Source organism: Crinia signifera, chromosome 2 (genome assembly GCF_055691185.1).
Source record: "Crinia signifera chromosome 2, ASM5569118v1, whole genome shotgun sequence".
In the NCBI taxonomy this organism is placed as follows: domain Eukaryota; kingdom Metazoa; phylum Chordata; class Amphibia; order Anura; family Myobatrachidae; genus Crinia; species Crinia signifera.
The window spans coordinates 4182508-4209731 of record NC_139218.1 but is presented as its reverse complement, the minus strand read 5'-3'; the positions used below and the strand labels follow the sequence as shown (position 1 = coordinate 4209731).

Genomic DNA, 27224 nt, shown 5'->3' with positions numbered 1-27224 from the left:
GTTTTGTGCGTTATCCTGGTTTCATCTCTGATGGATTACCCATTTATCTGTGCTGTCCATCAGTTTTGTATGTTGTCAGTAAATTTACTGACAGTAAAACATGAGCATATTGGTCTGAAATAAATACGGCCAGTGAACATTTGCTCTGGTCTGACGCCACAAACATACAGTAATGGCCGATTGTTATATTACATAGCGATGATGGAATAACTACTCTAGCCAGCTCAACCGCCGACGCGTTTCATGGCGACATTGGTCACGCAGGATAATACATATATATATAGACACAGGACAGTGATCATTAATATCATCAGATACATCTACACAATATTATCATCATCTTACCACCATTGCTCCGCCGTTACAGCTCATCAAAGGACAACACGCTCTGTCCATCTGCAACGCAAACACGAGAATGACACGCGGCTCACATGCAGTTACAAGTGATTACCAATACCACCCGCACATTGCTAGAATATTGAGGGACAGGGCCTGGTGAAGTGATAAAGTGGAAGGTGATAGCAAAGCAGCCAATCAGCTCCCATCTGTCATTTTTCAAACCCAGCCTGTAACATGATTGGAGCTGATTGGCTGCTGCGTTATCACTTCACCAGGCTTAGTACATCTGCCCCACTGTCACAGATACACTGAAGGTCACTTATCAGCCTGTGGCACTGACGCTCTTATCCGACGCGTCTCGCGCCGACTCCTGCATTACTTATCCTCCTTTATGGGGAAGAGTAAGGGTCTGGTGGCCAACAAGGGGCTCAGTCACACAGCATATGTTTGCATGGGAGGAGTCAGGCAGATTGAGGGCGTTCTCTGCTGGCGGCATGCCACGTTTGGACATTATGGCCAGATTGATGTTTTAATGTCAGCATAATATACCAACCATATACGCGATAATGATGCCTGGCGCCTAGGTGAGGCGGTTACCTGAGATCACGGCCCGGGCCGTTCTCCTCAGCCTCCCCTCCGAGATCTGACAGAAATAATGGATGTTGGTTTCCACGTCATAGTCTAGAAACGACTCCACCATCTGTCTCCCGTCGCCGAGGGCCGTAATGTTATGTGTCGCGTAGCTGGACAGATCTTCGTTATTCCTATTTGTCCATTTAACCTGCGGATCCCGGAACACACCGGTGGTGACGCACTTCATACGCCGCGTTCCATCAATGTGCACCAATGATACCTTCGGGTCATATGCGTGTAAACCTGAACAAAACCAGACATCACATGTACAGACTCCTGTAATATGCTACCTGTCCGTATATCTGATTGGGGACTTATGTAATATCTGGGCTCCCGTTTTTCTTATGAGACGGCGTCCCCTCGCCACGCTTCGGGCACGGTGGCTCGCTGCGCTCGCCACACTATATAAAATCAACTCCATGTGCAGTTGGATAGTAGGGGTATGAAAAAATGGGGTGCATTTAACATGGGAGCCCAGATAATACATAAGTACCCTGATTGGTGACCAACTGCTAACACCCCCCACCCACCCTAAAAACATCGCCCTGCTGCGTGCATCACCCGAATTTCACCGACTCTAACTGCAATACTTTAAATTCACATTTCTTCTTGTAGCTGAAATTAGGGAACATTGTGACCCGTCAGCAAGTCCCGGAGACACAGAGCGCCATTTGCAGGTGATTTTTGGGCAGCAGTAAGTCGGAGATCGTTTTGCTCACCTGATGGAATCTTCATTTATCTCATAACAATGCAGCAATCAGATTACACCTAACCATGCGCCCTGGGCGTCCATCAGGGGGCTGCTGGGACCAGGAACGAGAAAAAGAAGAATTGCGCTGTGGATGCACACCAAAGAGAAGGGTTTGATTTGGGGGGGGGGGAGGTAACGTACCCCACAAAAAATGGTATTTAAAATATAACTTTTATTATTGGTTACTAAAAAGAAAAGAGACCAACTTCTCATGCAGATTTTTTTATATATATAATCACATGGGGTGGTCCCCTTCTGAGACTTGCAAAATTATTAGAGAATTAAAAAGACTTTAAACATACAAACATGTAACATACATCTGTGACGTGCTTTGGCACGAAAGAAAGAAAAGTGATTTTTATAGGGATAAAAAGAGTTTCCCTAAGGCTGGCTACAAATTGTTGCTGTGAATTTGTTCTGCTGTATTGGATAGGTTAGATTCCTTGGTTAGGGAGGGGGATGTTTTGGGTGTCTTTATTTATAGGGGTTTTAATTCCAGGTGGCTCTAAGGAAGCAGCACTTGTGAAACACGTGTCAGCCTTAAGCTGGCTACAAATGTTTCTAATCATATTGAAATGTTTAGCTAAATGAAACAATGTTGTGGTGAATTTTATTTGCAAACTTTGAAGCGCTAGGAGGGGGAATGATCAACTGGAAGGTGTTGAAATAGACATAATCCCAAACAAGGGAGACAGCCTGAGATATCCCAAATCTGTCTGAACTTAAAACAGTCAGACATTTTGGGCACATATATTTAATATAATAATCTCAGCAGACTTAATATCAGCAATATTCTAACGCTGATAAAACAATTTGTCTAAAAAATTATATAGACAAATAAAAGTCTATTAACACTGTATCTAGCTGACCGAATGCCTGCAAAAATCTCTTATACTGATTATAGGGGCAAAGTGTCAAAAATCCAGTTATAAACATCATCTGAAACCTGTATAAATTTATGCCATTAGTCTTGGTCATAAATATTCTGGAATCTGTCAGTACCTGATTCCATGTAAATTTGGACCAACCTGCCACTGTGCATAACATCTACCCTGATCAATTACCAAGGGAGCCCTAAGACACGGTGGACATATCTAATGGCTGCACACATACCTTGATATATAATAGATGGTATAAAACATTAGACACTATAACCACCTAGGCATAGAAAAATAAAGGGATACTAGGAAACCAACAATTTATTGGTAATTTCCATCCCTAGTATCGGATAATATTAATGCTAGGTGGTCTATATATGGGATAATGAATAAATGCAGAAGTGAATGGCAACCAGCCATCCAGATGAATAAGGAATATTGAGGAATTAAACCCAATATTTGACACTCACCATTCCCTGCATTACAAAATATTCACATAAGGCAACCCATATATGAAAAACCATCTATTACATCTTTCCTAAAGCACTGAATAGCCCCATAGAAGGAAATAAAAAGTGCACAGACCCAATAATTTTGGGGGGAAAAAACCATCTACTAAATACTGACCAGGATATGGACATAAACAGGTTTTATAAAAGCGGGAATTAAAACCCCTATAAATAAAGACACCCAAAACATCCCCCTCCCTAACCAAGGAATCTAACCTATCCAATACAGCAGAACAAATTCACAGCAACAATTTGTAGCCAGCCTTAGGGAAACTCTTTTTATCCCTATAAAAATCACTTTTCTTTCTTTCGTGCCAAAGCACATCACAGATGTATGTTACATGTTTGTATGTTTAAAGTCTTTTTAATTCTCTAATAATTTCGCAAGTCTCAGAAGGGGACCACCCCATGCGATTATATATATATATATATATATATATATATATATATATATATATATATATATATATAAAAAAATCTGCATGAAAAGTTGGTCTCTTTTCTTTTTAGTAACCAATAATAAAAGTTATATTTTAAATACCATTTTTTGTGGGGTACGTTACCTTCCCCCCCCCCCCCCCAAATCAAACCCTTCTCTTTGGTGTGCATCCACAGCGCAATTCTTCTTTTTCTCATTCCTATATCTACCACATTGCCCGGATAGCACCCACTGCCACATATCTCGATAAAGGCAGCCTACTTACCTTACCCCAATAATTATTTTTGGGGCATCTGTCCTTACTGGACAAACCGTGTGCGGACCCTGAATATCCCTCTCTCCCCTACTCCCCCCTCAAAAAACTCGGCTGCTGGGACCAGACAGATAGGGGACCCAGGACTGGATATACATGAAGCGATGTAGAGTGGTGCCACCAGTGCTGGGGACAACGGACGTCTCACCAGGCACACGAGGGTCGAAGAGGGGGTCCCTATTACTGATGGCAAGCCTGCCATGCGCTATAACCCCCATGGAATACACCAGGCCTTTGTTACAGAACATGAGAGGTTCGAGCTCAATGTCCCCTCCCGTGACACTGACACTGTGGCGATGAAAGGTAATAATGGATAGGAGAGGACTTACGGTCTATGGACAGTGTCACCATGAGGTCTCCATGACCCCTCTCACTGGCGGCTCGGCAGTAGTACGTGCCCTCATCAGAGAAGGTGACATCACTCAGCCTCAGGTCAAGCTTTTGCTTTGAAAACTCTTTGGACAGTTTTGTGCGATTTCGGTACCGAGGGTCCTGATCCTCCAGACTGTCCCAACCATCACTGAATCTGTGAACCACCACTTTCCTTCCATCTTCTATCTTCTCCCAGATCACAGTCACACCATGTTCTACAAAACTGAAGTGGCAGGGGAGCTGGACGGTGTCATAGAAATAAGTCACCACTTCACCACCTGGGGGATGAAAAGGCCAATGTTACCCCAGGAATCCGCTCTCGTCCTGTTAGTCCCTATCTCTCGGGTGTAGGAACATTTGTATGTGGGACATGCCCCATGCCTCTTAGAGGTGTCTGCTTTGTGAGAACCCCAAGATGGAGGTATATAAATATGGGAAGAGATAGTGTGCTCAGGACCAGACGATGGAACAGTTATGTTCTTCAGGACTCTGAGCCCCATCCTCACTCTGGTGCGATGTATACAAACACTCTAATAATTAATGTACACTCCAGTGACACCTGAGAAGGGACAAGACGCGCTACCAGGGATTGTGGGCCCAATGGGGGGGTAATCTGGGCAAAGCTATATCTAAGCCCATGGCTATCTGGGCACATAGCCGACATACAACAGGATCCTGAGACATTTACCAGATGAGAGTCCAGTCTGGAGACATAGGTAGAGCATCACCAGCATCTGGAACACAAATGTCACCATGAGAAGATCATTCAGACGTCACTTAGAAATAATCTATTATCATATGATCATTATCATTATTTATAGAGACAATACGGAACATACAACAATCACACATACATGATGGAAAGCTGGAATATATTACTAGTAGGCAGATGCTAAGGTAGGAAAAAGAGAATCATTAACTGTGAGGCCAGGCACTCATCCAATGAGGTGGTAGCTTACAGGTGCGTACTGGTTACATCCAATGAGGGGGTAGCTTACAGGTGTGTACTGATTACATCCAATGAGGGGGAAGCTTACAGGTGTGTACTGGTTACATCCAATGAGGGGGTACTGTAGCTTACAGGTGTGTACTGGTTACGTCCAATGAGGTGGTAGCTTACAGGTGTGTACTGGTTACATCCAATGAGGGGGTAGCTTACAGGTGTGTACTGGTTACGTGCAATTAGGGAGTAGCTTACAGGTGTGTACTGGTTACATCCAATGAGGGGGTAGCTTACGTGCATGTATTGGTTACATCCAATGAGGGCGCATGTAACGATCAGATCAGGTGGTAGGCCGAATAAAGTATGCCTCCCGTTATTATTATGTGAGATCAATGTATGTCTGATATTGTTGTCAATTTATGTCTCCTGTGATTATTATGTGGGAGATCAGGACATGTCTTGTATTATGTGGGTAAACTGTAGGTGACCCTGGGATTTTGAGGTCTGTATTCCCTCAGATTGACCCTCTGTAGGAATCCTTTGAAGGTAGGATGCCAGATAAAGATCTGAGACCCTCATAAACCATGGCCCAGAAGAGAGGACAGAGCTTGTCCCCCCACCCAGTTAGATCTCTTATCAGTGAAGCCTGCCAGTTATCAATCCCTTTGAAAACAGCAGAGGAATTCTGCATGTACAGTACTGTAGAAGATCAATACATTCCCTAATGATCAGCAAGAGAAGAGTTAAAAATCCCAAGGGTGGGAGGGATGAGGGAGGCTGCAGATAAAACCTCTGTTCCTTTCAATACCTAGTTGGTACTTCTTGGGGAACAGCATCTAGCTGGGAGCAACCGTTTGATTTCATGTGGCGACCCCCCCACGTCAGGATTTGTACTTACTGTAGGTGTAAGATACAGTTCTGCCATTTCTTTTTATTCCCTTTTTATTTCTGAATTGCATTTATCTTGTGTGTACTTTTAAAATCATTGTAATATCTTGTAACCATTTTTATCACTAAAGCTCTGTAGTATTTCTAGGAATAAATCATATATAATTCTCAGTTCTGGTTTTGTGTTCTTAGGATCCTGTAAGCTAATGGAGAGAGCGTTACCATTTTTAGCTTATATGCGTGTATTGGTTACATCCAATAAGGGGGCAGCTTACAGCTGTGTACAGGTTACATCCAATGAGGGGGTAGTTTACAGATGTGTATTGGTTACATCGAGGGATATTTTTTAGCAGGCTCCAGCAGGAACTGAGGCCCTTATTCTAGTTCACTCTTTCTGACAAAATATTTCTGAAGCCCCATACACACGGGGGAGATATATTGCTCAGTTTCTCCTTTTCATCAGCGACCAGAGATGGTCGCTGATGAAAAAGAAACTGCTGGGGGGAGCCGGGCAGTGGTAATCAGCTGGTCGCAGGAGCATGTTCCTGCGACCAGCGATCACTACAGGGGTAAAAACGGGAGCGCGCACCCGGCGATATATCGCCAGTGCACACTCCCATCGTGGGCAATATGGTCGCTTAGCGACCATATTTCCCGCGATATTATACAAAATCGCCCCTGTGTGTTCACACCTTAAGATGGACAAAACCATGTGCACTGCAGGTGAGGCAGGTGTAAAACCCCACCCAAATCTAATTATCTCTGCACAAGTAAGACCTGCCTCACCTGCAGTGCACATGGTTTTGTCCATCTAAGAAATATTTTGTCAGAAAGAGTGAACTAGAATAAGGGCCTCAGTTCCTGCTGGAGCCTGCTGAAAAATAGCCCTGGTTACATCCAATGAGGGGGTAGCTTACAGACATGTATTTGGTACATCCAATGAATAGGTAGCTTACAGACATGTATTGGTTATATCCAATGAGAGGGTAGGTTACATGTTTGTATTGGTTACATCCAATGAGGGGGTAGCTTACAGACATGTATTGGTTACATCCAATGAGAGGGTAGCTTACAGACATGTATTGGTTACATCCAATGAGGGGGTATCTTACAGATGTGTACTGGGGCTTATGGCGATACCATCACTGGACCATATCGATGTGGCCAAAGCTGATCAGATGAAGCTGATGGGGCCCACGTCTGAGCGTCCTGATGACTAAAGCTGTCCCTACACCTACTGATTCATCTTCAGATCTGGCTGGTTGGAACAAAAACCTGGTTATGGATGAGAGCAAATGACAGTTGCTTGTAAATGCTGGAAAACTGACAAACTGTCATTCAGATATTACCAGATGTTTGTTCCAACCAGCCAGATCTGAAGATAAATCTGTAGGTGTTTTGCCACCTTAGCAGTATGGCTCCACTAGTGCCAAATAGTCCCTTCAGCAGTAAAGGAGAAGAAGGAAACCCTCTGGCCACCCAAGGTCACTCACAAATACTATAACATATTCTGGGCCACCCAGTGGTCCTCACCCCTGCAGTAACGCTTATCCTTCCTCCCATGGTGATATAAGCCCGGTACATAGGACCTTATTCTAATTTGCTCATTCCCCCACATGTTCGCACGGCGGACAATGTTTTCTTAATGCGCAGTGGCATTTCTGCGAATATGCATGCGAAACTCGCAGCGCTGTGTGTGGACCGGTATAAGGTCCATAGTCTCAGTTACTAAATCTTACCATCCATCCCATCATCCTCTGTAATCACAGGCTGCAGGTCCAGTGTGAGTCCTGGATAGTGCGAGTCCTGGATAGTGCGAGTCCTGGATAGTGCGAGTCCTGGGTAGTGCGAGTCCTGGATAGTGCGAGTCCTGGATAGCGCGAGTCCTGGATAGCGCGAGTCCTGGATAATGTCCACTGTCTGCATTAAAACACAAATGACCATGAGAAACTCACCTCTCACCTCTCACTCTACTTGGATGGACAGGTGGCGGGAGAGGAGGAACAAGGTCGATTAAAAAAAAAAGTCAGTAATGGCGAGAATAATGCTGCTCCATCACTATCACAGTCACAGCCCACTCTCCTCCTGGTGCCTGTGCCCGGGACCAGTATTGCAGCAGCCTCTGCACGGAGCGTTGTATACCCCCTGTGCCACTCACCTCTCTGCTCCCTGCTGCACACTGGCACCCTCCAGTGGCTGTGTCCAGGGACAACCACATGGCCATCGGCATTGTGTGTGGTTTACGATGCCAGTCGTATTCATTCATACTAAGAATACGGATACGAATTTTCATATTCGTATTCTTAGTAAATTTCCCCCTTGTGTCTTATCTTGTGATTCCTGATTACCAGTGGATGACCTCACCCTGCCTTCTGACTTCTCTCCTGTCTGACACTCGTGTCCCGTACCCCGTGACTACTAGTGTACGACCCGGCTAAGATGACTACAAGTAATTCTGAGTCCGCACTATCTGTTTCCAAGAGCTTGCCAGTGCCACATGGAGAACCTGTTCAAGGAGCCGTGACTGGTGCACCCATAGCAGCAAAGCCCAAATCCAAACTACAGGGGTCACTGGTGAAAAAATATGATGTGGTATCAGGTCTAGCCAAGCGTGATGCCTCACTCCCATGGCCTAACCCTAACCTCCCCTCCTGCAGCCTAACCCTAACCTCCCCTCCTGCAGCCTCACCCTATCCTCCCCTCCTGCAGCCTGGCCCTAACCTCTCCCTCCTGCAGCCTCACCCTAACCTCCCCTCCTGCAGCCTAACCCTAACCTCCCCTCCTGCAGCCTAACCCTGACCTCCCCACCTGCTGCCTAACCTCCCCTCCTGCAGCCTAACCCTAACCTCCCCTCCTGCAGCCTAACCCTAACCTCCCCTGCTGCAGCCTAACCCTAACCTCCCCTCCTGCAGTCTAACCTCCTCTCCCGCAGCCTAACCCTAACCTCCCCTGCTGCAGCCTAACCCTAACCTCCCCTCCCACAGCCTAACTTCCTCTCCCGCAGCCTAACCCTAACCTCCCCTCCTGCAGCCTCACCCTATCCTCCCCTCCTGCAGCCTGACCCTAACCTCTCGCTCCCGCAGCCTAACCCTAACCTCCCCTCCTGCAGCCTAACCCTAACCTCCCCTCCTGCAGCCTAACCCTGACCTCCCCACCTGCTGCCTAACCTCCCCTCCTGCAGCCTAACCCTAACCTCCCCTCCTGCAGCCTAACCCTAACCTCCCCTGCTGCAGCCTAACCCTAACCTCCCCTCCTGCAGCCTAACCCTAAACTCCCCTCCCGCAGCCTCACCCTAACCTCCCCTCCCCTCCTGCAGCATAATCCTAACCTCCCCTCCTGCAGCCTCACCCTAACCTCCCCTCACGCAGCATAATCCTAACCTCCCCTCCCGCAGCCTCACCCTAACCTCCCCTCCCACAGCATAATCCTAACCTCCCCTCCCGCAGCATAATCCTAACCTCCCCTCCCGCAGCCTAACCCTAACCTCCCCTCCCGCAGCCTAACCCTAACCTCCCTTCCTGCAGCCTAACCCTAACCTCCCCTCCCGCAGCCTAACCCTAACCTCCCTTCCTGCAGCCTAACCCTAACCTCCCCTCCTGCAGCCTAACCCTAACCTTCCCTCCTGCAGCCTAACCCTAACCTCCCCTCCTGCAGCCTAACCCTAACCTCCCCTCCCACAGCCTAACCCTAACCTCCCCTCCCGCAGCCTAACCCTAACCTCCCCTCCTGCAGCCTAACCTCCTCTCCTGCAACCTAACCCTAACCTCCCCTGCCGCAGCCTCACCCTAACCTCCCCTCCCGCAGGCTCGCCCTAACCTCCCCTCCTGCAGCCCAACCTCCCCTCCTACTGCCTAACCTCCCCTTCTGCAGCCTAACCCTAACCTCCCCTGCTGCAGCATAACCCTAACCTCCCCTCCTGCAGCCTAACCCTAACCTCCCCTCCTGCAGCCTAACCCTAACCTCCCCTCCTGCAGCCTAACCCTAACCTCCCCCCCGCAGCTTCACCCTAATCTCCCCTCCTGCTGCCTAACCTCCCCTCCTGTAGCCTAACCCTAACCTCCCCTCCTGCAGCCTAGACCTAACCTCCCCTGCTGCAGCCTAACCCTAACCTCCCCTCCTGCAGCCTAGACCTAACCTCCCCTGCTGCAGCCTAACCCTCACCTCCCCTCCTGTAGCCTAACCCTAACCTCCCCTCCTGCAGCCTAACCCTAATCTCCCCTCCTGCAGCCTCACCCTAACCTCCCCTCCCGCAGCCTCACCCTAATCTCCCTTCCCACAGCCTCACCCTAACCTCCCCTCCTGCAGCGTAATCCTACCCTCCCCTCCTGCAGCCTAACCCCAACCTCCCCTCCTGTAGCCTACCCCTAACCTCCTCTCCAGCAGCCTAACCCTAACCTCCCCTCCTGCAGCCTAACCCTAACCTCCCCTCCTGCAGCCTCACCCTCCCACTGTCTATCTGTGGGGTCCTCCTTGGGGTGTCCATTCTCTTGCTACAGGCTCCTAGTGAAGAGGCCCTGAGTCAACCAAAGCTGCTTTTAAAGAACCAGGTATGACACTGCACCAACACAGTGGTCCTGTAACATTACTACCCCTCGCACAGCACACACTGCCCTCCTCACACGAAATTGCCCCTCCTACTGCTCACACTGCACTCCTCACACCTTACTGCCCCTCCCCTCCTACAGCTCACACTGCCCTCCTCACAACTTACTGTCCCTCCTACAGCTCACACTGCCCTCCTCACACCTTAATGTCCCTCCCCTCCTACAGCTCACACTGCCCTCCTCACAACTTACTGTCCCTCCTACAGCTCGCACTGCCCTCCTCACACTTCACTGCCCCTCCTACAGCTCAAAATGCTTTCCTCACACCTTACTGCCCCTCCTACAGCTCACACAGATCTCCTCACGCCTTACTGCTCCTTCTGCAGCTCACACTGCCCCTCCTACAGCTCACACTAGTCTCCTCATGCCTTTCTGCCCCTCCTACAATCCACAGTGCCCTCATCACACCTTACTGCCCCTCCTACAGCTCACACTGCCCACCTCACACTTTACTGACCCTCCTGCAGCTCACACTGCCCTCCTCACACTTTACTGCCCCTCCTACAGATCACACTGCCCTCCTCACACCTTACTGACCCTCCTGCAGCTCACACTGCCCTCCTCACACTTCACTGCCCCTCCTACAGCTCACACTGCCCTCCTCACACCTTACTGCCCCTCCTACAGCTCACACAGATCTCCTCACGCCTTACTGCTCCTTCTGCAGCTCACACTGCCCCTCCTACAGCTCACACTGGTCTCCTCATGCCTTACTGCCCCTCCTACAATCCACACTGCCCTCCTCACACCTTACTGCCCCTCCTACAGCTCACACTGCCCTCCTCACACTTTACTGACCCTCCTGCAGCTCACACTGCCCTCCTCACACTTTACTGCCCCTCCTACAGATCACACTGCCCTCCTCACACCTTACTGACCCTCCTGCAGCTCACACTGCCCTCCTCACACTTCACTGCCCCTCCTACAGCTCACACTGACCTCCTCACACCTTACTGCCCCTCCTACAGCTCACACAGATCTCCTCACGCCTTACTGCTCCTTCTGCAGCTCACACTGCCCCTCCTACAGCTCACACTGGTCTCCTCATGCCTTACTGCCCCTCCTACAATCCACACTGCCCTCCTCACACCTTACTGCCCCTCCTACAGCTCACACTGCCCTCCTCACACTTTACTGACCCTCCTGCAGCTCACACTGCCCTCCTCACACTTTACTGCCCCTCCTACAGATCACACTGCCCTCCTCACACCTTACTGACCCTCCTGCAGCTCACACTGCCCTCCTCACACTTTAATGCCCCTCCTGCAGCTCACACTGCCCTCCTCACACTTTACTGCCCCTCCTACAGATCACACTGCCCTCCTCACACCTTACTGACCCTCCTGCAGCTCACACTGCCCTCCTCACACTTCACTGCCCCTCCTACAGCTCACACTGCCCTCCTCACACCTTACTGTCTCTCCCCTCTTACAGCTCACACTGCCCTCCTCACACCTTACTGTCCCTCCCCTCCTATATCTCGCACTGCCCTCCTCACACCTTACTGCCCCTCCTACAGCTCACACTGCCCTCCTCACACCTTACTGCCCCTCCTACAGCTCACACTGCCCTCCTCACACCTTACTGTCCCTCCCCTCCTACAGCTCGCACTGCCCTCCTCACACCTTTCTGCCCCTCCTACAGCTCGCACTGCCCTCCTCACACCTTACTGCCCCTCCTACAGCTCACACTGCCCTCCTCACACCTTACTGCCCCTCCTACAGCTCGCACTGCCCTCCTCACACCTTGCTGCCCTCCTCACACCTTACTGCCTGTGAGGATCCCGGGATCATGCAGCAGCGCCGCGTGACTTATGCCTCAAGCAGAGCCCCGAGGTCACTCCGAGTTCCAAAGATCGCACAGGAATACACAATAGCAAAGGTACAAAAGTATTACCTTTTTTTTACACACGGGTTATACATGTAAAATCAGCAATTACAGTCTATATACATTATATACAGAAAGGCCATCAGTATTACATACCTCCCAACTTTTGAAGTTGGGAGGACGGGATGTTCGCGCGGCGAAGCCGTGCGCGCTGCCTAAAAGGGGGCGTGGCCTCGAGGGAAGGGTGCGTGGCCTCACGGGGTGCCGCGAACTCTGGCCACGCCCCCGTTTTCGCCGCTCGTTGGCGCTGAATAGACGCTGTGCGCATGCGCACAGCGTCTATTCTCGGCAAGCTGGGGGGGCTCCCAACTGTCCCCCCCCACCGCAGGACAATGGCAGCCCCGGGCGGGACGCGGGAACGTCCCCGAATTTCGGGACGTTCCCGCGGTGAGCGTGACAGTTGGGAGGTATGGTATTAGACACGTTATCAGAACCTTAGCACGTTACCTTCAGATTAAGCTCAGATGGGCAGGACACGCTAGTCCATGACTCCCAGCGCTGGCTCTCATTCACATCTCTCTCCTCTCTCCCTACAAACACCAACTTACATCCCAAAGGCACCCCTCTCCCCCTCCCTCAGGAATTCTTAACCCTTCCTATGCTGGGTGCAGTTGCATGAATGTAACAGGGTCTCCTGTTACCTGTCCAGGGGCTGATTACATTGCTCCCTTCAGCTGGCTTTGAAGCTTGTGTATGTGAGGGATTTCACACCTTCATGTGAACAGATCTCTTCTCTGGAGACTGACCATAGACCTTGGGGGAAGTGTATTGGGCAGCTAGTTTTGTCTCTATTACTAACTGTATAGAGGCCCTTTGATCCCTGAACCAAAAACTATACACAAACTGACCAGATTGTAATCTAATCATTTGGTCCATTCTAGCCGGACCATTTGTCTCCACATATATAGTTACAATATTTAAGTAATACGCATTTGGGAAGACTGCCATAATTAACTTCATAGTCACAAATCCCTTATTCATGATACCATCGCAGTTTACTAAGAACAGGACCTGGAGGCAGTGACGTAACCACGGGCAACACTGATCCTCCCTACCAGTTTCTCCTGTGCCCAGAAAACTATCTTCTTGCCTTCATATGCATATGTAACAGTATGGGATACAGTATACAAAGCTTTGGGAACATATTACAGTCATTTACATAACATGAGGGAATATTTCCCTCCAGTAGCACACATACTCAGCCTAATGGAATAACCTATTTGGATTATTCAGTATAACATCCTATTATTGTCTGACATACCGCCCTGTGATGTCCCCTGTATACAGCAGTCTGGGGAACACAGCTCAGATATGAATACAGTCAGTGATAATATCCGGTTATCGCCGGCATTTTGCAATTCTCTTTGCTGAAGCGCAGAAAGAGGCGGGAGAACAACATATGACGGAAAGGGGCGTGGCCTGGTTTCGTCACACAGCACCCCTGTTGTTTACCGCCGCTGCGATTCACGGCTACACAATGTCCCTGCGCATTGCTTATCCCTGGCCCTCCTGGGCTCAGCCATTCACAGTTTGGCGCACAACCTCCAGTACTCCTTGTACAGGGTTTTCCACTTTCAGGTGGGAATGTTTCCTCCTCGCCTTCCCTTTTGGTTGTTCCTCCTCCCTCCGCCTCTGGCGCAACTGGGAGGGGCCCGATCTGCGCACGCAGACCAGCATCAGGGAACCTGGCCGCTCTTAACAATAGTGCTGATGTTGGCTGCAGAGGAGCGGCGGGTACCGACAATGTCCCTCCCTCAAACGCCTTCAAATCCACCCCACTTGGGTCTGAAACCTCCCCCAGCCCCTGAAGCTGCTGGGCCTCCCCTGGGCAAACTTCCATCCATGTCTGTTCATCCACCTTGCAGGGCCTCAGCACACTTTGCCCCCACCTGCCCTCAGCAGTAGGCAGTGGCCTAGGGAATTCTCCTTCACACCATGGCTGCAGAAGAGCAGGGGGTATCCGCAATCCTTCCCCGGCTCTTCCCTCAAAAGCGCCCCCCAAACTCTTCACTCAGGCTGAACACCTCCCCCAGTTCTAGATGGTCCTCTGGACCCTTACGTGATGATTGAAGGGCCTGGTACTTGTGAGTTATCCGGGCTGCCGATTTTGTCCTTAAGTTTAGTTAACTTAAGGACACCCGACCGACGCGATGCCCGCGATTTAGCCCCAAATCGGGGGCATCGCGTCGGTCGTGGCCGTTATAAGGGACCGCGACGCGATGCCCGCGATTTCCCATAAACAGTAATGTTAAAAGACGCGATGGACCCGATTTCCCATAGACAGTAATGTTAAAAGACGCGATGGACCCGATTTCCCATAGACAGCAACGTTAAAATAAAATGACAATGTGAAATTGGCCAATATGGCCATTTCACATTGGATATGTTTTAAAAACAAATGTTTCATGGCCCCCCACCACCGTTAACGCCGACCTTTTCATACCCCTACTATCCACTAGGGCGTGGAGTGAGAATAGAATAGTGTGGCGAGCGCAGCGAGCCCGAAGCGTGGCGAGGGGACGCGGATACCTTCACAGGTAAACGCGTCCCTTCGCGGGCTTCACAGGTGTCCGCGTCCGCTCGCCACGCTTCGGGCTCGGTGGCTCGCTGCGCTCGCCACACTATTCTATTCTCACTCCACGCCCTAGTGGATAGTAGGGGTATGAAAAGGTCGGAGGACGCGTACCGCCGCCCCTCGCGGGCTCGCTGCGCTCGCCACGCTTCGGGTTGGCGTCAATAGCGGGGTGGCGTTAACGGTGGTGGGGGGCCATGAAACATTTTTTTTTTAAAACATATCCAATGTGAAATGCCCATATTGGCCAATTTCACATTGTCATTTTATTTTAACATTGTTGTCTATGGGAAATCGGGTCCATCGCGTCTTTTAACATTACTGTCTATGGGAAATCGGGTCGGAAATCGGGTCCATCGTGTCTTTTAACATTACTGTCTATGGGAAATCGTGGGCATCGTGTCGCGGCTCCTTATAACGGCCACGACCGACGCGATGCCCACGATTTCGGGCGCGATGAAAAAAATCGGCAGCCCGGATAACTCACAAGTACCAAGGGCCTTGCTGGTGGGATCCTCCTCACCCACCTCCCAGGGCCTGAGCACACCCAGCCCCCACCTGCCCTCAGCAGTAGGCAGTGGCCCAGGGAATTCTCCTTCACACCATGGCTGCAGAAGAGCAGGGGGTATACGCAAGTCTCCCCATGATTTACCCACAATCCCCCCCTTGGGTCGAACACCTCCCCCAGCCCTTTGAGCAACAACTGCTGGGCCTCACCTGGGCAAACTTCCATCTTCCCCAGTGTGCACTGCTTCCACAGCCTGGCTATGAGAGGGACTGGTGGGGTGGCATTGTAAGGCAGCACTGCTGGCATCTCCCTTACAGCCCCAGGTGCAAACTCACATTCTCTTGCTCGTGCCATGCTGGCTGGTGAGGTGTCTTCCTCTGAGGCGCAGGGGGGTGATGAGCTATGCCTCTGACCATCCCCTCCATGTTTGCTTGCTTGGCTGCCTGTTTTCTGCAGCGGCTCCCCGGGCACATAATTACAGTCAGTCACTCTTGCAGGGGACTCACAGAAGCGCTGCACCCCAGCCTCTACTCCCTGCTCTGGCACCCCGGTCACATACCTGCCTTTTGACTTCAGATCCTCCTGGCTCTGATGGCTAAGTGGGAACAGTCCTGGATAATCCTCCTGGGGTGGTAGAGTGGCAGAGCACACACCAGACACATTTCCTTCCATCTCCCCCTGCTGAATATGCTGGGGCTCCTGGGGCAAGATGCCCTCATTCGCTGGGCCGCTGGTGGTCATGTAGGGGAGAAGTACTGCCCCCTCTGCTGGGGCACATTCATTGCAGACCCCCTGGCCGCTAGTTTCAAAGTCTCCATCTCCCACATCTGCAAAAGGGAAGATGTACTGCCATTCTTCCTGGGGTGCCATTTTTGGGTGCACCCCCATCCTTTGGCTAGCTGCTTGGAGCAGTGGCTGACCACTGCTTTGTACCTCCTGTGGCGAGGACTCAGCCATCACAGTCCCAGCCTCCGAGATCTGCTCTGCTCTGGGGCTATTCTCTGGTGCAGCCCCTGCACTGTATACTGGCACTGCTCCATCTATCACGGGCTCCGTGTGCACCAGTCCATCATCACCATGTGGGGCCACAGTGCCCAGCTCCGCCACACTACTTGGCACAATGCAGGGGGAATAAATATCCTCTCCCCGATATCCATCTGCCACAATCACAGTCCATGATGTTAGGGCTCCTTTAGAGTCCGGGGTCCCTGGTGCGATATCACAGGGACACTCCACAGCTGGTTCCTCATTTCCCAACTCACTGAATGGGAACAGTTCTGTGATTTCTCCCTGTGTCAGTGGGGGGTCTAGTTCTGTGGCTCTCTGAGGATGCATGAGCCGCAGCAGCCGCTGTTCCTCTGCCTCCCCCCGCTGACACTGGTCCAGCCACTCTGGGGAATTCAGCTGCCCCTGTGCCAGGGCGACCCTCTCTGCATACCCATAACAGTGCAGGAGACACTGCAACTGCTCCTGGACACTTCTCAGTTCTCCTGGACACAGGACACAGTTCCTATACACGCTGAATGCATGTAGCGGGTCCTCTTGTTGCTCGTACACCCATCGGATAAGAGCGCAGTGTGAGCGGTCTTCAGGGGGTGTGCTGCATCGTAGCCTCCATTCGTCAGTTAGGTCCTCCAGACTCATTCTTGCTAATGGAGCTCCAGATTCTGCAGCCCATAGTTCCTCTGCCTCCCCCCCTGGGATCTCGGTAGTGGACCCCTCGGTCATCCACCCCGGTGGCACCATCAACTCCTCCTCCCTTTGAGTTCTCTTTGCGGGCTCCTTCCCAGGAACCACTTTACCCGGTGCTGGCACGCTGGCCTCAGCGACCCGGCTTCTGTGCATTAGCTGATGCGTGGCGTTACTTACTTCTGTGACAAAAGCCTTCCACGCCACCGTATGCAGCAGGTTTCCTGCAGCAGCCTCAGATACATACTGCTCAAATTCATCGGTCAGGTAAGCTGCTTTCTCCTCTGTAGTAGCTCCTGTCCATACATTAATCCACCGATATGCTGCTTCCCAATCCTCCCAGAGGGGCTGCATCAGCGTGGATGGGCTTCTCCAGTCCCATTCCTCAGCCAGACGACTCCATGACGATTCCTCATCTATGAGCCTCACTGCTCTGGGTGACTGTGGGCACCTCTTGCCTCTCTTTGGACGTCTCTGTCCTTTTCCTGGAGCCATTCTCCACACGGGCTGCACTCGTAGAGCTTGGTCAGCGTCAGCTTCCGTTTCTGGGCCACGGCACACTCCGCCGTTCCCTCGCTTGCAGGGAAAGTCCCCCTGGACAAGCCGGCACTTAAGCGGAATTCTTCCCTCGCTTAATGCCCTCACAAATTATACTTTTTCTTCTCCCTGGCATCCCTGTTAGGAACTAGATAAAGCGAGGGCTGCCTAAGCCAGAGCGTACTTAAGAGGATTACATTTTTTGGGTTGGCAGGAAAGAGTTAATGACTGCTAGTTGCCTAAAGTTAGTTTCAGTTTTGTGGTTAGACTATGGGAGAGCTTAGGGGCGTGAGCTTAGGAGAGGGGTATATAGGCAGGTCCTTACAGGAAATGCTTCCTCTTGGAAAAGTTCTTCAGCCCAGCAGCATGCATGCAGTCACAGCCCAGCAGCATGCAGTCACAGCCCAGCAGCATGCAGCACAGCCCAGCAGCATGCAGTCACAGCCCAGCAGCTTCTCCTCAAAGCTAAGTGCCTGCCTGTGCAGCTGATATTTATCCCCGTGGCCAAGCAGTGCTGTTATCCAGCGTGTCCCATCCCCAGCACTCAGGCCCCCCTCCCTGCCTGTTTTCTGGATACCACCTTCCCTTCCAGGGATAGTGTGCCTCCTCCCCCCCCCCCACACCTCATTACAGCATGTCCCGTCTCCCCCCAAATCCGCACCCTTTCCGTTGCCCACAGCATGCTGTCCCCCCCCCCTGCCGCATACTACCAGGGCCCGATCCGGGCACCCGGATCCGGCACAGCCACTGCTGCCTCGCGGCGGCGCCATCCCCCCGCCCCTTCCCTTGTGCCTCCCGCGGGCCCTCTCTTACCGCCCGCCACTTTCCTCCGTCCCCCTACTACGTCCCCGCCGGGCGCCGGCATCCACGTGTGGCTAGCGCCCCTGTACAGCCGGTCAGCACTGGGCTATGACGCGGTGGGCGGCATTTCCGCCCGCGCGTCTATGCCCGACCCCGGCACCTCCGGGCGGGCGATCCAACCCCATCCCACTGCACTCCGCAAATCTCCCACCCGGTGCCAGGTCAGGGGGGGTGCAGCGTTTAATGCCGCCACGCAAGATGGCGGCTCCCGGGTGCACGGTCACCCGCAGGTACCCCCGTTCCAGGCCCGCCCCCACCCCCATCTGCCGCCATAAAATAAGGGGCCTCATTCAGCCCTGGTTGGGGCCGTGCCGGGCCTGCCGGGTCAGCCATCCAGCACCCCCTTTCACCCCAGCAGCGAATTCCCTGTGGTACAGGCCCCTCCTGGGCCTGGGGTCGGGTATCCCCACCCGTCCTTCCCACAAAGGGGACCGCTTATCTCACCGGTGCCTCCCCCTGCCTCGGCAGGGGTACGAGCACCGGTGACCGCTCCACCACTGCCCGCGGGGTCCAGGGGGTGGCGGACTTTGTGGCCCCCTACCTCGCGCCCTGGCCCCCTGCCGGGCAACCGTGGTGCCAGCCCCCACTCCACGCCAGGCCCCAGCGGGCTTGGCGCGGGATACCTGGGCCTGGGCCCCTGCGGCTCTGGCTCCCGGATTGCTCAGGCTGGTGTCCGCCCAGTCCCAGTGCTTGCCAATTTTGCCACACCCCTGGGCCATTCCCGGCCCAGGGATACGGGCAGGGGGACTGGTCCCAATCCAGCCCGTCCTCCTGGCGGCCATACCCCTCCCAGCAGCATACGCTCCCGGTGGCCAGGACACCTATTTCGCCCGTCCAATTTCCCGCGCTTCCCCACTCCCCTCCCCAGCCCACATGGACATTCAATTCCCACCTGTGACCATGCTATAAAAGGGCAGGGTAGGCCACCGTCGCCCTTGCCACCATTGGGGAAATGGCAACCGACCATCGATGGTGGATGACAGCCGATGGGTGTTACATATCGATGGTCGGCCATTGCCACGTAGACGGAATGCAGTGCGGGCTTCACAGGTGCCTGCTCGGAGCTTCCCTCCGCAGCCAAGGCAAAGGCCGGTACAAAAAACTATTTTATGCTTGACATCGATGGGGGGGAAGCCATCTGGCTCTTCCACATCGTGTCCAAACTAGTTGACATCGGCCATAAACCATCTATGTTTTTCCAAACTTCAAAAACCATCCATGTGGGGCCCCACCAGGCCTTGGCAACGCCCAAAATATTGGTGACAGCCCCATCGGCCGGCCTATACCTCTCTCCTGGAAATAGCTCAGATCGAGGGCGCGTTAGCTTAGCATGAGGGGGTAGCGGGGCCGGCGCTTGCATTTTCAATATTGGTATGGGTTGGTCCTCATGTCAGTGTATAGTGTTGTTGGCCAGCTGTGCCACGCATACATTACTGTGGCAACACCCCCCCCCTTCATTAGTCGCGCGCATCCCCCGTTTGTGGGAACCTTGGTCGTTACTTTAGCAGGGTTTAACATTTTCTTTTGTTTCCTCCAAGGTGTTACCCAGGATCCGGTGGAGTCTTCTGGATCCCTGCCGTCAGCCGGGTTTTACCTCCGTGGGTCCTTATTAATTTCAATTTGGCCCACCTCCCCCTTCCGGGACACACGAGAGGTTTTTATCAAGTTTTCGACTTCACTTGGGTCCATTGTACTAACTTACCTTGTCATACTAATCAATGCAATGTATAATTTCTAACGGTTAGGGACTTTTTCTTTCAGGCTCCCCTTCAATAAGGATAGGGGGTTTTGTTGAGGTATAGTTCAGTTTTAGTTTAGGATAACGGACACTTAGGTAGGTCTTCGCGGGTGGCATGCGGCGGCTCTTAGAGCTCATCTAGTTAATCTCTTAAGAGCCTGGCGGTGGCGGTAGGGCGTCACGGTCCAGCGGTCACTTGTGGCATGAGAGGGCGCTGGGAGGCACTACCCCCGGGAAAGACGGCGGGGTGTCCTGCCTTTGCGGGGGGGGGGGGCGCTGTGGGCACTTCGTCAGCGGAGTGTCCACACCAGCCAGAGAAGGGGTGGTGAGGCTTCCCAGCGTTAGGTTGTGCCTTAGTCGGATGGGGCCGTCTCAGTCGTCCCCATGTTAATATCAGTCAGTTGGGGCGTTTAAGTCGCCGCCATTTTTGATGTGACTAGAGCTGGGCGCCGTGACGCCTTATTGCCAGCCCTTTACGAAGAAGGGTCATACCACATAATAAATATACTATGCCCTTTAAATCTAATTGCTTTGGTGTCCGTGTCTTTATTGTGTCAGTGTGAGTTATTCTTTAGTTAAGCTAGCTTAAAGTGTATGCTAAGGTTCAAGCCAAATAAATGTATAGACGCCTTATGGTTAACAGGTCCCTCATACATGAGCTAATACTGGCCAATTACTGGCTATTGTGTTTCCAGAGCCTGGTCGCATCATGATACGAGCCCCTAGCTCTCCCTCCTTTGGGTGTGCGATCCCCACCGCTTGCCACCAATTGTGAGGATCCCGGGATCATGCAGCAGCGCAGCGCGACTTATGCCTCACGCAGAGCCCCGGGGTCACTCCGAGTTCCAGAGATCTCACAGGAATACACAATAGCAAAGGTACAAAAGTATTACCTTTATTTTACACACGGGTTATACATGTAAAATCAGCAATTACAGTCTATATACATTATATACAGAAAGGCCATCAGTATTAGTCACGTTATCAGAACCTTACCACGTTACCTTCAGATTAAGCTCAGATGGGCAGGACACGCTAGTCCATGACTCCCAGCGCTGGCTCTCATTCACATCTCTCCCCTCTCTCCCTGCAAACACCAACTTACATCCCAAAGGCACCCCTCTCCCCCTCCCTCAGGAATTCTTAACCCTTCCTATGCTGGGTGCAGTTGTATGAATGTAACAGGGTCTCCTATTACCTGTTCAGGGGCTGATTAACTCGCTCCCTTCATCTGGCTTTGAAGCTTGTGTATGTGAGGGATTTCACACCTTCATGTAAACAGATCTCTTCTCTGGAGACTGACCATAGACCTTGGGGGAAGTGTATTGGGCAGCTAGCACTGTATTACTAACTGTATAGAGGCCCTTTGATCCCTGAACCAAAAACTATACACAAACTGACCAGATTGTAATCTAATCATTTGGTCCATTCTAGCCGGACCATTTGTCTCCACATATATAGTTACAATATTTAAGTAATACGCATTTGGGAAGACTGCCATAATTAACTTCATAGTCACAAATCCCTTATTCATGATACCATCGCAGTTTACTAAGAACAGGACCTGGAGGCAGTGACGTAACCACGGGCAACGCTGATCCTCCCTCCCAGTTTCTCCTGTGCCCAGAAAACTATCTTCTTGCCTTCATATGCATATGTAACAGTATGGGATACAGTATACAAAGCTTTGGGAACATATTACAGTCATTTACATAACATGAGGGAATATTTCCCTCCAGTAGCACACATACTCAGCCTAATGGAATAACCTGTTTGGATTATTCAGTATAACATCCTATTATTGTCCGACATACAGCCCTGTGATGTCCCCTGTATACAGCAGTCTGGGGAACACAGCTCAGATATGATTACAGTCAGTATAACATCCTATTATTGTCCGACATACAGCCCTGTGATGTCCCCTGTATACAGCAGTCTGGGGAACACAGCTCAGATATGAATACAGTCAGTGATAATATCCGGTTATCGCCGGCATTTTGCAATTCTCTTTGCTGAAGCGCAGAAAGAGGCGGGAGAACAACATATGATGGAAAGGGGCGTGGCCTTGTTTCGTCACACTGCCCCTCCAGCTCACACTGATCTCCTCACAACTTACTGTCCCTCCTACAGCTCACACTGCCCTCTGCACACCTTACTGCCCCTCCTGCAGCTCACACTGCCCTCATCACACCTTACTTCTCCTCCTACAGCTCACACTGCCCTCATCACACCTTACTGTCTCTCCCCTCCTACAGCTCACACTGCCCTCCCCACACCTTAATGCCCTCCTCACACCTTACTGCTCTTCCTACAGCTCGCACTGCCCTCCTCACACCTTGCTGTCCCTCCTACAGCTCACACTGATCTCCTCACACCTTACTGTCCCTCCTACAGCTCACACTGCCCTCCTCAAACCTTACTGTGCCTCCCCTCCTACAGCTCACACTGCCCTCCTCACACCTTACTGTCCCTCCCTTCTTACAGCTCACACTGCCCTCCTCATATCTTACTGCCCTCCTATAGCTCACACTGCCCTCCTCACACCTTACTGCCCCTCCTACAGCTCACACTGCCCTCCTCAAACCTTACTGTCCCTCCCCTCCTACAGCTCACACTGCCCTCCTCACACCTTACTATCCCTCCCCTCCTACAGCTCACACTGCCCTCCTCACACCTTACAATCCCTCCCCTCCTACAGCTCACACTGCCCTCCTCACACCTTACAATCCCTCCCCTCCTACAACTCACACTGCCCTCTGCACACCTTTCTGCCCCTCCTACAGCTCACACTGCCCTCCTCACACCATACTGCCCCTCCTACAGCTCACACTGCCCTCCTCACATCTTACTGTCTCTCCTATAGCTCACACTGCCCTCCTCACATCATACTGCCCCTTCTACAGCTCACACTGCCCTTCTCACACCTTTCTGCCCCTCCTACAGCTCACACTGCTCTCCGCACACCTTACTGCCCCTCCTACAGCTCACACTGCCCTCCTCACACCTTACTGCCCCTCCTACAGCTCACACTGCCCTCCTCACATCTTACTGTCCCTCCTGCAGCTCACACTGCCCTCCTCACATCTTACTGCCCCTCCTACAGCTCACACTGCCCTCCTCACATGTTACTGACCCTCCAACAGCTCACACTGCCCCTCCCACAGCTCTCACTGCCCTCCTCACACCTTTCTGCCCCTCCTACAGCTCACACTGATCTCCTCACACCTTACTGTCCCTCCTACAGCTCACACTGCCATCTGCATGCCTTACTGCCCCTCCTACAGCTCACACTGCCCTCCTCACACCTTACTGCCTCTCCTACAGCTCACACATCCCTCCTCACACCTTACTGCCCCTTATACAGCTCACACTGCTCTCCTCACACCTTACTGCCCCTCCTACAGCTCACACTGCCCCTCCTACAGCTCACTGCCCCTCCTACAGCTCACACTGCCCTCTGCACACCTTTCTGCCCCTCCTATAGCTCACACTGCCCTCCTCACAACTTACTGCCCCTCCTACAGCTCACAATGCCCCTCCTACAGCTCACTGCCCCTCCTACAGCTCACACTGCCCTCCTTACACCTTTCTGCCCCTCCTATAGCTCACACTGCCCTCCTTACACCTTACTGCCTCTCCTACAGCTCACACATCCCTCCTCACACCTTACTGCCCCTTATACAGCTCACACTGCTCTCCTCACACCTTACTGCCCCTCCTACAGCTCACTGCCCCTCCTACAGCTCACACTGCCCTCCTCACATGTTACTGACCCTCCAACAGCTCACACTGCCCCTCCCACAGCTCTCACTGCCCTCTGCACCCCTTACTGCTCCTCCTACAGATCACACTGCCCTCCTCACACCTTTCTGCCCCTCCTACAGCTCACACTGCCATCTGCATGCCTTACTGCCCCTCCTACAGCTCACACTGCCCTCCTTACACCTTACTGCCTCTCCTACAGCTCACACATCCCTCCTCACACCTTACTGCCCCTTATACAGCTCACACTGCTCTCCTCACACCTTACTGCCCCTCCTACAGCTCACACTGCCCCTCCTACAGCTCACTGCCCCTCCTACAGCTCACACTGCCCTCTGCACACCTTTCTGCCCCTCCTATAGCTCACACTGCCCTCCTCACACCTTACTGTCCTCCTACAGCTCACACTGCACTCCTCACACCTCACTGCCCCTCCTACAGCTCACACCTCCCCTCCTCACACCTTATTGCCCCTCCTACAGCTCACACTGCCCTCCTCACACCTTACTGCCCCTCCTCACACCTAACTGCCCCTCCTACAGCTCACACTGCCCTCCTCACACCTTTCTGCCCCTCCTACAGCTCACACTGCTCTCATCACACCTTATTGCCCCTCCTACAGCTCACACTGCTCTCATCACACCTTATTGCCCCTCCTACAGCTCAGACTGCCCTCCTCACACCTTACTGTCCCTCCCCTCCTACAGTTCACACTGCCCTCCTCACACCTTACTGTCCCTCCCCTCCTACAGTTCACACTGCCCTCCTCACACCTTACTGTCCCTCCCCTCCTACAGCTCACACTGCCCACCTCACACCTTACTGCCCCTCCTACAGCTCACACTGCACTCCTCACATGTAACTGCCCCTCCTACAGCTCACACTGCCCTCCTCACAACTTACTGTCTCTCCCCTCCTACAGCTCACATTGCCCTCCTCACACCTTACTGTCCCTCCCCTCCTACAGTTCACACTGCCCTCCTCACACCTTACTGCCCCTCCTACAGCTCACACTGCACTCCTCACATGTTACTGCCCCTCCTACAGCTCACACTGCCCTCCTCACACCTTACTGTCCCTCCCCTCATACAGCTCACACTGCCCTCCTCACACCTTACTGCCCCTCCTACAGCTCACACTGCACTCCTCACATGTTACTGCCCCTCCTATAGCTCACACTGCCCTCCTCACACCTTACTGTCCCTCCCCTCCTACAGCTCACACTGCCCTCATCACACCTTACTGTCTTTCCCCTCCTACAGCTCACACTGTCCTCCTCACACCTTACTGCCCCTCCTACAGCTCACACTGCACTCCTCACATGTTACTGCCCCCCTACAGCTCACACCGCCCTCCTCACAACTTAGTGTCTCTCCCTTCCTACAGCTCACACTGCCCTCCTCACACCTTACTGCCCCTCCTACAGCTCACACTGCCCCTCCTACAGCTCACTGCCCCTCCTACAGCTCACACTGCCCTCTGCACACCTTTCTGCCCCTCCTATAGCTCACACTGCCCTCCTCACACCTTACTGTCCTCCTACAGCTCACACTGCACTCCTCACACCTCACTGCCCCTCCTACAGCTCACACCTCCCCTCCTCACACCTTATTGCCCCTCCTTAAGCTCACACTGCCCTCCTCACACCTTACTGCCCCTCCTACAGCTCACACTGTCCTCCTCACACCTAACTGCCCCTCCTACAGCTCACACTGCACTCCTAACACCTTACTGCCCCTCCTACAGCTCAGACTGCCCTCCTCACACCTTTCTGCCCCTCCTACAGCTCACACTGCTCTCATCACACCTTATTGCCCCTCCTACAGCTCACACTGCTCTCATCACACCTTATTGCCCCTCCTACAGCTCAGACTGCCCTCCTCACACCTTACTGTCCCTCCCCTCCTACAGTTCACACTGCCCTCCTCACACCTTACTGCCCCTCCTACAGCTCACACTGCACTCCTCACATGTTACTGCCCCTCCTACAGCTCACACTGCCCTCCTCACACCTTACTGTCCCTCCCCTCCTACAGCTCACACTGCCCTCCTCACACCTTACTGTCCCTCCCCTCCTACAGTTCACACTGCCCTCCTCACACCTTACTGTCCCTCCCCTCCTACAGTTCACACTGCCCTCCTCACACCTTACTGCCCCTCCTACAGCTCACACTGCACTCCTCACACCTTACTGTCCCTCCCCTCCTACAGTTCACACTGCCCTCCTCACACCTTACTGTCCCTCCCCTCCTACAGTTCACACTGCCCTCCTCACACCTTACTGTCCCTCCCCTCCTACAGCTCACACTGCCCTCCTCACACCTTACTGCCCCTCCTACAGCTCACACTGCACTCCTCACATGTTACTGCCCCTCCTACAGCTCACACTGTCCTCCTCACACCTTACTGTCCCTCCCCTCCTACAGCTCACACTGCCCTCCTCACACCTTACTGCCCCTCCTACAGCTCACACTGCACTCCTCACATGTTACTGCCCCTCCTACAGCTCACACTGCCCTCCTCACACCTTACTGTCCCTCCCCTCCTACAGCTCACACTGCCCTCCTCACAACTTACTGTCTCTCCCCTCCTACAGCTCACACTGCCCTCCTCACACCTTACTGTCCCTCCCCTCCTACAGCTCACACTGCCCTCCTCACACCTTACTGTCCCTCCCCTCCTACAGCTCACACTGCCCTCCTCACAACTTACTGTCCCTCCCCTCCTACAGCTCACACTGCCCTCCTCACACCTTACTGTCCCTCCCCTCCTACAGCTCACACTGCCCTCCTCACACCTTACTGCCCCTCCTACAGCTCACACTGCCCTCCTCACACCTTACTGCCCCTCCTACAGCTCAGACTGCCCTCCTCACACCTTTCTGCCCCTCCTACAGCTCACACTGCTCTCATCACACCTTATTGCCCCTCCTACAGCTCACACTGCTCTCATCACACCTTATTGCCCCTCCTACAGCTCAGACTGCCCTCCTCACACCTTA

General features: G+C 52.5%; 1 protein-coding gene across 3 annotated transcripts in view; it reads right to left on the bottom strand.

The window, feature by feature from the left end:
* The window catches only part of LOC146059332 (butyrophilin-like protein 3), a 71721-nt gene that overhangs the window by 26606 nt on the left and 17891 nt on the right, over positions 1-27224 (bottom strand). For all 3 annotated transcript variants that reach the window (XM_083171466.1, XM_083171468.1, XM_083171467.1), the window contains 5 exons: positions 7805-7985; positions 4923-4968; positions 4192-4512; positions 937-1215; positions 346-396 (listed from right to left, as the gene is read on the bottom strand). In XM_083171466.1, coding sequence (XP_083027592.1) covers positions 362-396; positions 937-1215; positions 4192-4512; positions 4923-4968; positions 7805-7819 — 696 coding nt within the window. In that variant the 5' untranslated portion in view covers positions 7820-7985 and the 3' untranslated portion in view covers positions 346-361. The remainder of the gene's footprint in view (positions 1-345; positions 397-936; positions 1216-4191; positions 4513-4922; positions 4969-7804; positions 7986-27224) is intronic.